At 45.5% G+C, this 13,661-nt stretch overlaps 1 protein-coding gene across 7 annotated transcripts in view; it reads left to right on the top strand.

Moving 5' to 3' along the window:
- The window catches only part of LEPR (leptin receptor), a 79,735-nt gene that overhangs the window by 29,557 nt on the left and 36,517 nt on the right, over positions 1–13,661 (top strand). For all 7 annotated transcript variants that reach the window (XM_040407798.1, XM_040407800.1, XM_040407802.1 and 4 more), the window contains exons 2-4: positions 665–722; positions 8,796–9,107; positions 11,006–11,129. In XM_040407798.1, coding sequence (XP_040263732.1) covers positions 665–722; positions 8,796–9,107; positions 11,006–11,129 — 494 coding nt within the window. The remainder of the gene's footprint in view (positions 1–664; positions 723–8,795; positions 9,108–11,005; positions 11,130–13,661) is intronic.

Below are 13,661 nucleotides of genomic sequence, written 5' to 3'. Positions count from 1 at the left end.
ATATTATATTCCGTTATAATACAGCAAATTTCATTTTGTGTATACAGCATCTAGGCAAACGTATGTGTCTCCATGGTAACAGACTACAAACAAACACTCTGCAGTCTGATCTTGCAGTTATGCTTTCTCCTCATCGTCTGATCTCTTTGGAATCTATTTGTAGATAATATTAGATGTCACCCAGCTTTCCCATAGACAGATTTGACGAAATAGACTTTTTAAAGAGGAAATTCTTATGCACGTGCTATGTAGTGCACACTGGGACAGCAAACGGGATTTTTCTTTATTTCTGTGCATACGTCTCCTGTGCCCTGTATTGTCACAAGGTTCTTTCCAATTAAGCCTCTGTAGGCGCCCGTCAGTCATCGTGTGCAGTGTGTCTGACCTCGCATTTTCATTTCTCATTTACCATAGATGTTTTCAATGCATACAAATAACATCCCCAACCCAAAAAAACTAAAGGAAACCTGCAGAAAACATAACTCACCTGAATTAGAATGATAATTAGACGGGGGTGCAGGGGTCATTCACAAATGGTTAATATGGATCTTTCTGACAGGGAATAGATCAATCCATAAACCTTGTGTGATGGGGGGAATGCTGATGGATTGTGCGGAGGAAGTCGCTGCTCTTCTGTAATAAGGAGAAAACAATTGTATTTCAGGTTTGTCCTCAAGTAGAAGACATGGTCCTGGGATGGATACTGGCAGCACTACTGCAGGGTAAGAAAAAAGATCTATTATCTATCTATCTCATATCTATCTATCTATCTATCTAATATCTCCTATCTATCTATTATCTATCTATCTATCTATCTATCTAATATCTCCTATCTATCTATCTATCTATCTAATATCTCCTATCTATCTATCTTGTATCTATCTAATATCTCCTATCTATCTATCTCATACCAATCACAGAACGTAATATTATAATAATAATAATAATAATAATAATAATAATAATAATAATATTTATATAGCGCCAGCATATTCCGCAGCGCTTTACAATCAGGGGTTTTATGTACAAACAGAGTTATAAATAACATAGCAGCAAACAGGTCAACAATTAATACTAGGGGAATGAGGGCGCTGCTCTCAAGAGCTTACAATCTATGAGGAGATAGGGGTGAGACAAAAGGTAACAAGTGCTTGATTTGTACAATGGTTCGGCCATCTTAACACAATAGGGGATAGATACAGGGCGGAGGCATCGGAGTAGTGACTGACACAGGGCGGAGGCATCGGAGTAGTGACTGACACAGGATGGAGGTATCGGAGTAGTGACTGACACAGGGCGGAGGCATCGGAGTAGTGACTGACACAGGACGGAGGTATCGGAGTAGTGACTGACACAGGGTGGAGGTATCGGAGTAGTGACTGACACAGGACGGAGGCATCGGAGTAGTGACTGACACAGGACGGAGGCATCGGAGTAGTGACTGACACAGGACGGAGGCATCGGAGTAGTGACTGACACAGGGCGGAGGCATCGGAGTAGTGACTGACACAGGGCGGAGGCATCGGAGTAGTGACTGACACAGGGCGGAGGCATCGGAGTAGTGACTGACACAGGGCGGAGGCATCGGAGTAGTGACTGACACAGGGCGGAGGCATCGGAGTAGTGACTGACACAGGGCGGAGGCATCGGAGTAGTGACTGACACAGGGCGGAGGCATCGGAGTAGTGACTGACACAGGGCGGAGGCATCGGAGTAGTGACTGACACAGGACAGAGGCATCGGAGTAGTGACTGACACAGGGCGGAGGCATAGGCGTGCGCAGCCTATTGCATTAGGGTGTGCACCCTAAAGCACAAACACACACGCCCCGCGCACGTGTGTATGTATATATATATATATATATTATATACATACACACAGGCCGGGCCTCACCCTAGCGTTGGCGTGACTCCGCCTCTGCGCCTAGGAACAATATATAGGGGGTGCACATAAGATACCACAGTCAAAAATTGGGGGGCACTAATAATTTTCACCACTTAATCATACTACTGAAAAAAACAAAATAAGTATATATAAATAAGATTACAAAATACGAGAGTATTGCGGTACGCAGGGATACCTTTTTATTGTACTATCCTAATACTTAAGACAAGCTTTCAAGAGTTTTCCTTTCTTCCTCGGTATTGCTTCAGACCTGAGAAAGAAAGAAACACTCTCGAAAACTTTTCTTTAGAGTTTAAAGCAGTTTCAGCACTATAATAAAATAATTTACTTACAAAAGAAGCTATTCAGTCGTCTGCTGTGACGTCCTCTGCTTGCTTCCGCGGATCTTCCTCTGCTTTCAGTCTCTCCTCAGTGCGCAGGTGCACTGTTATGGAGGATCTGTGGATGACACACTGTTATGGGGGCATCTGTGGATGACACACTGTTATGGGGGCATCTGTGGATGACACACTGTTATGGGGGCACCTGTGGATGACACACTGTTATGGGGGCACCTGTGGATGACACACTGTTATGGGGGCACCTGTGGATGACACACTGTTATGGGGGCACCTGTGGATGACACACTGTTATGGGGGCACCTGTGGATGACACACTGTCATGGGGGCACCTGTGGATGACACACTGTTATGGGGGCATCTGTGGATGACACACTGGTATGGGGGCATCTGTGGATGACACACTGGTATGGGGGCATCTGTGGATGACACACTGTTATGGGGGCATCTGTGGATGACACACTGTTATGGGGGCACCTGTGGATGACACACTGTTATGGGGGCACCTGTGGATGACACACTGTTATGGGGGCACCTGTGGATGACACACTGTTATGGGGGCACCTGTGGATGACACACTGTTATGGGGGCACCTGTGGATGACACACTGTTATGGGGGCACCTGTGGATGACACACTGTTATGGGGGCACCTGTGGATGACACACTGTTATGGGGGCACCTGTGGATGACACACTGTCATGGGGGCATCTGTGGATGACACACTGTTATGGGGGCATCTGTGGATGACACACTGTTATGGGGGCACCTGTGGATGACACACTGTTATGGGGGCACCTGTGGATGACACACTGTCATGGGGGCATCTGTGGATGACACACTGGTATGGGGGCATCTGTGGATGACACACTGTTATGGGGGCATCTGTGGATGACACACTGGTATTAGGGCATCTGTGGATGACACACTGTTATGGGGGCATCTGTGGATGACACACTGTTATGGGGGCACCTGTGGATGACACACTGTTATGGGGGCATCTGTGGATGACACACTGTTATAGGGGACCTGTGGATTACATATGACTGAGGAAGGGCTATCAGGGGATATTATACAGGGGGTAATATAACCAAGGAGTATCAGGGTACATTATACAGGGGTAATATAACTGAGGAGGGCTATCAAGGACATTATACACGGGTGATATAAGTTATATTACCCCTGTATAATGTCCCCTGATAGCCCTCCTCAGTTATGTTACCCCTGTATAATAATGTCCCCTAATACCCCTTAGTTATATTACCCCTGTATAATAATGTCCCCTGATACCCCTTAGTTATATTACCCCTGTATAATAATGTCCCTTGATACCCCCTTAGTTATATTACCCTGTATAATAATATACACTGATACCCCTTAGTCATATTACGCCGCCCTGTATAATTTTTAATCTGAAACCCCTCAGTTATATTATATAACTGAGGGGTATCAGGGTACATTATACAGGGGTAATATAACTGAGGAGGGCCATCAGGGACATAATACAGGGGTGAGGGGTAAGATAAGTTATATTACCCCTGTATAATGTCTGATAGTAGCCTAGCCCTCCTCAGTTATATTACCCCTGATGTACCCTGATACCCCTAGTTATATTACCCCCTGTATAATATACCCTGATACCCCTCAGATATATTATATAACTGAGGGGTATCAGGGTAATACAGGGGACAACAGAGGAGGCGTAGCACTGTGGAACAGGGGGTTACAAAGGTACATACTACTTTTTTTATATGCCCTCAGCCCTCACCCCCACCTCACCTTACTAACTTGCAGGCGCGCTAGGTACACACAGATGTAGGGTGACGTGACGTTACGTCACGTCAACTCCGCCTGCGCCGCACAGCACGCACCGTACGGCTCCCTCTCTGCCTCCCCCTATGTGAATACTAGCCGCCGCCACCCCCCCCACAGCCAGGTATTGTAAATTAAATTACAGTGCGGCGGGCGGCGGCAGCCAGCATAACAGACAGGGGAATCAGCGGGGGGCAGTGAGCACAGAGGTGACTATTAGGGTGTGCCCAGGCACACCCGGCACACCCCGTGCGCACGCCTATGGGCGGAGGCATCGGAGTAGTGACTGACACAGGGCGGAGGCATCGGAGTAGTGACTGACACAGGGCGGAGGCATCGGAGTAGTGACTGACACAGGGCGGAGGCATCGGAGTAGTGACTGACACAGGGCGGAGGCATCGGAGTAGTGACTGACACAGGGCGGAGGCATCGGAGTAGTGACTGACACAGGGCGGAGGCATCGGAGTAGTGACTGACACAGGGCGGAGGCATCGGAGTAGTGACTGACACAGGGCGGAGGCATCGGAGTAGTGACTGACACAGGACAGAGGCATCGGAGTAGTGACTGACACAGGGCAGAGGCATCGGAGTAGTGACTGACACAGGGCGGAGGCATCGGAGTAGTGACTGACACAGGGCGGAGGCATCGGAGTAGTGACTGACACAGGGCGGAGGCATCGGAGTAGTGACTGACACAGGGCGGAGGCATCGGAGTAGTGACTGACACAGGGCGGAGGCATCGGAGTAGTGACTGACACAGGGCGGAGGCATCGGAGTAGTGACTGACACAGGGCGGAGGCATCGGAGTAGTGACTGACACAGGGCGGAGGCATCGGAGTAGTGACTGACACAGGGCGGAGGCATCGGAGTAGTAACTGGCACCGAGCAGAAGCATTGGAGTCAGGGGAGCACCTAGCCTTTCTGCTGCCTGAGGTGAAAAATTAAAAAAGCGCCCCCCATACCAAATTCTCAACCTAACCCCTTCCCTCCTAACATTACGTATATCACTACAGAACATACAGGGTAATACAGCGCCCCATACCTCTTACATCCAGTCTCCTTTGATGTGGATGTTCTCTTTCTTTCAGACCTTCAGACAAGACCACCATTTTAAAGAAAATCTTAGTTTACTACTTTTCCATCATCCTCCCATCTTCTGGACAAATCATCCTACCACCCCCAACACTGTGCTGCTGTGCTCCCCAATACTATACTGCAGAAACAGATAAACCCCCTGAAAATACTAGTACCATGCAGATAGTGCCCTTCAATAATTATTGGCAAACAGTGTCCTAAAATAACTGTGCCCACAAATAGTGCCCCTGAAGTAATAATGCTCTCATAGTGCCCATACTAGTAATCATGTTCCCCATAGACCCCCAGTAGTAATAAAGCCCATCATAATTCCCCCAGTAGTAATAATTCACCTTATAATGTGACAGTACAAAAAATACCCCCTTATAATGCCCCCAGTTGAGCTAATGTGCCCCTAGTGCCCCCATAATGTGGTAGTATAAAATACCCCTATATAGTGCCCCTAGTAAATGCCCCCATAGTGCTCCTCTTCCTCCTAGTGCCCCCCATAATGTACCAGTATAAAATGCCCCAGTAGATGCCCTCAGTGTCCCCCATAATTTGCAAGTATAAAATACCCATTCTTAGTGCCTCCCGTAGATGACCCCATAGTACTCCTCTCCCCCCGTTCCCATAGTACCCACCATAATGTGTCCCAGTATAAAATGCCCCTATACAGAGCCCCCCATATAAAATACCCCTTTTTTGTGTGGCCTCAGTAGATGCCCCCATAGTGTTCCTCTCCCCCCTTCTTCCATAGTGCCCCCTGTATAAAATACCCCTTCTTTTGGCCTCAGTAGATGCCCCCATAGTTCCACCCAATAATGTGCCAGTAAGAAGTGCCCCCATAGTGCCCTACAATAATGTGCCAGTAAGAAGTGCCCCCTTAGATGCCCCCACAGTGCCCGCCAATAATGTGCCAGTAAGAAGTGCCCCCATAGATGACCCCCCAATCATGTGCCAGTAAGAAGTACCCACATAGATGCCCCCCAATCATGTGCCAGTAAGAAGTGCCCCCATAGATGCCCCCCCAATCATATGCCAGTAAGAAGTGCCCTCCCATAGATGCCCCCCCAATCATATGCCAGTAAGAAGTGCCCCCCCATAGATGCCCCCCCAATCATGTGCCAGTAACAAGTGCCCCCACAGCGCACCTCTCCTGTATTGTACAAAAAAGATAAAAAATAAACTCACATACTTACCTCTATCAGGCGTCAGCGATGCGATGCAGGCCTCTTCCGGCCTGTGTCCCGCGCTGTACGGCTCAGGAGGCGTGATGACGTCATCACACCGCTTGCACCAGCCTAGTGCTTGCAGCCTATCAGAGGAACGGGGAAGGGAGATGCCTCTCCCCTGCCCCACAGCATCCATCTGCATCACTGTCCTGAGGACGGCGACACAGATGACTATAGAGATGAGCGCTTCCACAATGGAAGCTCTCATCTCCCTGTGCCCTGCAGCCATCCACTAGTCACCAGGGCCGTGCCGCCTGAGGCGATCGCCTCACCTCGCCTTATTGGCGATGCAGCCCTGATCGGAGTAGTGACTGGCACAGGGTGGAGGTATCGGAGTAGTGACTGGCACAGGGTGGAGGTATCGGAGTAATGACTGGTACAGGGTGGAGGTATCGGAGTAGTGGTTAGACAGATAGATGAGCTTGGCATGTGCATTCAGTTTAGATTGGATAGGGGAGAGTCTGGTGGTGGGGAAGTCAAGTAGTAATGAGTTATAGTATATCTTTTAACTTAAAAAGATGTTAAAAGATATACCCCAAGACTTGAATACTACTGACAGTGGGTATTACTGACAGCGGGTACTACTGATGGCAGGTGTTACTGACAGCATGTGTTACTGACAGTGGGTTTTACTGACAGCGGGTATCACTGACAGCAGATATTACTGACAGCAGATATTACTGACGGCCGGTATTACTGACAGCCGGTATTACTGACAGCCGGTATTACTGACAGCCGGTATTACTGACAGCCGGTATTACTGACAGCCGGTATTACTGACAGCGGATATTACTGACAGCGGATATTACTGACAGCGGATATTACTGACAGCAGATATTACTGACAGCGGCTATCACTGACAGCAGATATTACTGACAGCAGATATTACTGACAGCGGCTATCACTGACAGCGGCTATCACTGACAGCAGATATTACTGACAGCGGCTATTACTGACAGCAGATATTACTGACAGCAGATATTACTGACAGCAGATATTACTGACAGCGGCTATTATTGACAGCAGATATTACTGACAGCAGATATTACTGACAGCGGCTATTATTGACAGCAGATATTACTGACAGCAGATATTACTGACAGCAGATATTACTGACAGCGGCTATTACTGACAGCGGCTATTACTGACAGCGGCTATTACTGACAACAGATATTACTGACAGCAGATATTACTGACAGTGGCTATTACTGACAGTGGCTATTACTGACAGCAGTTATTACTGACAGCAGGTCATGATATTGACGCCATTGTGATCTGACCTGTTCCTAATGGATGAATTGGTGCTGATCTATTGGCGCGGCCGTAGATTGTCAGCCATCATTTTGTGTAACGTGTGTGATTTGCGAAGCTATTATGTAATAATCATGTCATATAAACAGTATCCGCTCTCCATACATCACACTCCTAAATCTCTTTTATCTATATATTGATTGTCCAGGGATATCTCATGGGGGGTGGGGGCGTCACAGTGTGTCAGGATGCAGAAGAGAAGAGGATTTCTCAATCACATATTTCACATTCTCACTGTCCATCAGAAATCCATAAGAAACTTGTCTGATGCTGATCATGTAATCAGTAGACCTTCATGTTCTAATGTATGGTGATTGTTAGGAGAGTCATGCACCATAGTCCCCTTTCTACATGGGGAGAAGACGCTGGAGCTTTGAGTCTAATTTAGTCTATTTTCTACTCTGATCCCATCCAAAGCTGTTATTTTCCTGTTACCAAAGTACATTGCTTTGTTAGTTTGGAGACGACTGCTCCACTGGTAGATCTCTCAGCCAGAATTCTAGATGCAGCTTTGGATGTGAATGGAGTATACAATATAGGTCACATTCAGCACAAAACTAAATAAAAATTAAAGCATCATTGTTAATAGTCTCGAAAAATCTCCTACTGTTCTGTGTATACAGCTCCTATTCAAACCTATGTATCTTGATGGTTACAGACTAGAAAGAATCCTGATCCAGCAGTCAACCATTACTGCTGCCTCTGTCCCCTGCAAGCAGAAGAAGGGACATATAGAAGATGCCGCAGATTCAGACACAGGCTCAATGCAAACTTACCCATAAATAAACCATACATTACTTAATCTGTACCCAAAACAGTGGGGGATTTTTAATGAAGACTGTTTGTAAAGTTGCTTCATTTTTTATGGTAGATACATTGGATCAATGGAAACATGGTTGCAAAACCAGTAGTAGAAGGGGTTGAATACTTTTGCACAGCAAGGTAGCGCTACACAGTATGAAAGGGGAATATTTTGCAATTGCAAGGCTACAACTCTCAGCATTGCCTGAGGCTGTCAGAGAATGCTGGCAGTTGTAGTTTTGCAGCAGCTGGAGAGCCACAGGTTAGAGGCCTCTGCCATAGATTCATCTGATGGTAATGCTAATGCTTTTTGTTTTCTAGAATGTCTCACAACATCCATAGTATCACCTGAGGTGCACATACTTCCTTCTCCAGGAGTCTATCTCTCCTACCTGTTCACCAATACATCTTTATATTTTCCACCGCTGGAAGGTATGGTACCAGAAGTGGTCACAGTGCAGCAGGAAGCTTTACAGCAGAAAGATGTCTCATGTATCGGTGTAGAATACAGCAGAACCGCAGACTATGGTGTCTTCTGCCTCTGGAATGGGACAGGACATGATGCTGAAATTACTGCTGAGGACTATGTGGAACTCAAGAGGATTATGTTCCCTTCAGATTCACATCTAGTAGGTATGTGGGTAATGTACAGCAGAGCAATGCACATTATATGATCCTGAGTTACATCCTGTATTATACTCCAGAGCTGCACTCACTAGTCTGCAGGTGGAGTCACTGTGTACATACATTACTTATCCTGTACTGATCCTGAGTTACATCCTGTATTATACTCCAGAGCTGCACTCACTATTCTGCTGGTACAGTCACTGTGTACATACATTACATTACTTATCCTGTACTGATCCTGAGTTACATCTGTATTATACTCCAGAGCTGCACTCACTATTCTGCTGGTGGAGTCACTGTGTACATACATTACTTATCCTGTACTGATCCTGAGTTACATCCTGTATTATACTCCAGAGCTGCACTCACTATTCTGCTGGTGCAGTCACTGTGTACATACATTACTTATCCTGTACTGATCCTGAGTTACATCCTGTATTATACTCCAGAGCTGCACTCACTATTCTGCTGGTGCAGTCACTGTGTACATACATTACTTATCCTGTACTGATCCTGAGTTACATCCTGTATTATACCCCAGAGCTGCACTCACTATTCTGATGGTGCAGTCACTGTGTACATACATTACTTATCCTGTACTGATCCTGAGTTACATCCTGTATTATACTCCAGAGCTGCACTCACTATTCTGCTGGTGGAGTCACTGTGTACATACATTACTTATCCTGTACTGATCCTGAGTTACATCCTGTATTATACTCCAGGATGTAACTCAGGATCAGTACAGGATAAGTAATGTAATGTATGTATAAAGTGACTCCACCATCAGAATAGTGAGTGCAGCTCTGGAGTATAATACAGGATGTAACTCAGGATCAGTACAGGATAAGTAATGTATGTACACAGTGACTGCACCAGCAGAATAGTGAGTGCAGCTCTGGAGTATAATACAGGATGTAACTCAGGATCAGTACAGGATAAGTAATGTAATGTATGTACACAGTGACTGCACCAGCAGAATAGTGAGTGCAGCTCTGGAGTATAATACAGGATGTAACTCAGGATCAGTACAGGATAAGAAATGTATGTACACAGTGACTCCACCAGCAGAATAGTGAGTGCAGCTCTGGAGTATAATACACTATGTAGCTCGGGATCAGTACAGGATAAGGGCTCATTCTGATAAATTGCGGATACACAAAAGACAGATACCGGTCGTATGCATTCCACATTTGGGGATCGGAACCGCCAGCCCTATGTTAGCAATGCCTATTCTTTTCTGCAATTGCGGACAAGAATAGGACATGTTCTGTGTCCGCGGAATAGAAGTACGGATGCGGACAGCACACAGTGGGGTGTCCTCATTTTTTGCGGCCCCATTGGAATGAATGTGTCCATATCCATTCCTGCGGAGCGGATGCGGACTCAAACATACGGTCGTGTGAATGGGCCCTTAATAATGTATTTACAGAATTTCTTTAGTAAATATATTGGGAGGTTCTTGTAAAACAAATATGATAAAGTGAGGATGACACATTGCCCTGCCGGTTCCTCTAGGGATCAGCAAGTATTTAATCTTCCTGAAGGGCCACCACAGGGAAGAAGAAGCATGACGAGATGTATGTAATGTGTAGACAGGTTAGGACCTTATCACATACACTCTGGTTAATAAAGATCCCGAACGAGTGACTTCTCAACTAACTCATCTATCCATAACACAGTGCTTGATAATGGTTCTAGCTATAGGGGATGTAGGGGTAGCAGTCGGACCTGGAGCCTGAGAAGGTGCGTACGGTACCAGTGTCATAGAGGCCCATGGTAGGTGGCGGTCTGCAAATCTGAGCATGAAGCGAGAGTTCTGAACCAGAGAGCCCAGTGTGCACTGGGATCTGTACTGCTCATACAAATTGGCCTGTACATACGTGTATTTCTTCACATGACAGATCACACGTGGCAGTTGCAGTGCGCTATGGGAGAAAACACGACCCAGATTACCTGCACGATACAATATGTGACGCAGGAGACATCCATGAACACAGAGTTTATGCCTCATCTATATTACAAAAGGTGAGTGTATATGTACAGTGTATACTATGTAATATTATAATCGTCTGATTAATGGGGGATGGGGGGCACTGAGACTCATTTATCAACATGCCTTTGAAGGAGGGACACCCCTGCTGAACCTTGCAGTATACAGTATGCTCAACAGTCGTAGATAGAAGCAAACTGGACAGTTGCCTAAGGTCTCTGTTTTCTAAAGACTGGGTACCCAGCTGCAACCTGAGAGCATGTCAACCCTGCCCTGAACCACCTGGGACTTTAAAATGAACCCCTTCCATTACCTAGCCCACCAGGGTCTTCACTATTAACTCCTTCATTATTTAGGAATTGTATGCGGTGATAATTATTTGGTCACTAAATGGCAGATATATGGTAATGTTATATGGGCACTATATATAGTAGTATTATTTATATACTATATGGAGATATTATTTTGGCATTGAATGTCAGTATTGTATGGCAGCATTATTTGGTATGGTATGTCAGTAGATGTGCTTATGTATCTGTATAGTGTAGAGGACCAGGGCCTCATTTTCTATAAAACTGGTCTTATTCAATCATGTTTATATTCTGATGTGTATGAGCATATAATATGTGTTAACCCCACCACCACCTAAAATGCCCCCTTTTTTTGGTGGGGGGGGGGGGGGGGGGTGGCAGTTGTCCCTTCTTCTATCCTGACATTGCTTGCATTGAAGCAAGTGCCATTGTAAAATGTTTAGGGTCCATTCACACGTCCGTTGTTCTGGGTCCACATCGGTTCCGCAATTTTGCGAAACGGGTGCAGACCCATTCATTTTAATGGGGCTGTAAAAGATACGGACAGCACACATAGTTACATTCCGCGGCCCCACAAAAAAAGATAGAGCATGTCCTATTCTTGTCCGCAATTGCGGAAATTAAGAATTGAACAGTTTAAATGTATCCAGTCGAAAAGGTTAAGAACACCTTTGGGGGTAATTTTTTATGATTGAATTTTACTCATTTTGGGCTAAAAAATATTTTTTACAATTGGTCTTTATTAATAATTTTCAGCAGTTTTTGCCCTACAGGGTAAACTTTTAGCCTTCCCGCAGAGTATCTTACTTCCAGTTTCATACTGAGTCCCGACATGTTGCTGTTCTGACGGCTGGATGGAGAGCCCTTATCTCTGAACTTCTGACAGCTTATAAACACTCATTATAGCTAAATTGATATCAAACTGATAAAATGAGTGTTTAGGAACTATCAGGAGATAAGGGCTCTACATGCAGCGGTCACAACAGCAACACAAAGGGACTCAGTGTAAAATTGACTTTAAGATACTCTGCAACTAGGCTAAAAGTGTCACGAATAAAGGGGAGGGGAGGGACACAGAACTAGGCCTCAAGGCTAGGGAGAGGGGAAAGGTCACCTCCTAGGAAACCCCTAAACCTGGCCCTGACTCCTGTCAGTATGTATAGACCCCGAAGGGTGGAAAATACATACGCCGTAACCTAGACCCTAGGAGCCCTGAAATGCCCTCGAGGTAGTGAAAGGGAATGAGACAACCGGTTCCTTCCCAGGTGAACGAACCAGCGTCTCCCTGAGGCCTAGTAACAACAAGAACAAGGGAACAACCAAATACAAAGAGCAGTACAACTTAACTTAAAGAAAATGGATGAGCAGGAACACAGGAAAGGTCCACACACCAAACTCTTCCAAATCCAAGCAGAGAATATCAACCACATGGTATGAAGTGTGAGACCAAACTAAATAGGGAATGCAGTAATGACCACGGGCTGCACCTGACAAGAGGTGTGGTCATTACCAAGCAACAACACTGAGAATCAAGAGACTGTCAGTTAACTCCGCGTGCAGCCAGTCTCTCAGATCTTCTAACCTCTGTCACAGGAGGTACCGTGACAAGAAGTTAACCCTGTAGAACAAAAATTGCTGAAATTTCTTAATAAAGACCAATTGAAAAAAAGATTTTAGCTCAAAATGAGTAAAATGCAAACATAAAAGACTTTAGACTTTATTCTTTTTGTGTGATCCTTATAGCAACAATGTGGCGTCTAATTGTTAAATCCTTTGCCATTTTGTTTTTGTTTGTCATTTTTGATTGCGAGCACTTGAAAACAATTACTGAGATGCGAGGAGAATAGATTCAATCTGTTGGCCACATGAACACAGAAACACTAGAGGCTAGCCAAAAGGAACATCGTGTATCCTTGCGGGGGATTAAGAAAGATTTAAAACAGAGCATTGTCCATTTTACGCGCTCGCCTGCAAACGATTCATATTCAACATGCCAAGATTCCAGAATATTTCTAAGAAAATACGATGTCCTGTTCCATATGTGCGGCAGAGGGGAATCTCTGCCTGAGAGCTCCGCACTGAGTCTTTTTCCCCCCTCTCTTCTTAAATGCAATTTAAAGGGCTTGTCAACTTTCGCAACCATTTTATTTCAAAGGCCAAAAACAAGTTGGTTGCAAAAATTTGCACATCCCTTACTGACGTGTTTAGTTGATTAACAGAAAGACAAGCACGTTGATCAAGTTCGATCTGTTCACT

The sequence above is a fragment of the Bufo bufo genome, chromosome 9, assembly GCF_905171765.1.
Source record: "Bufo bufo chromosome 9, aBufBuf1.1, whole genome shotgun sequence".
Taxonomy (NCBI): Eukaryota; Metazoa; Chordata; class Amphibia; order Anura; family Bufonidae; genus Bufo; species Bufo bufo.
Note: the sequence above shows the minus strand (reverse complement) of the source record. Positions and strands in the feature narration are given on the sequence as shown.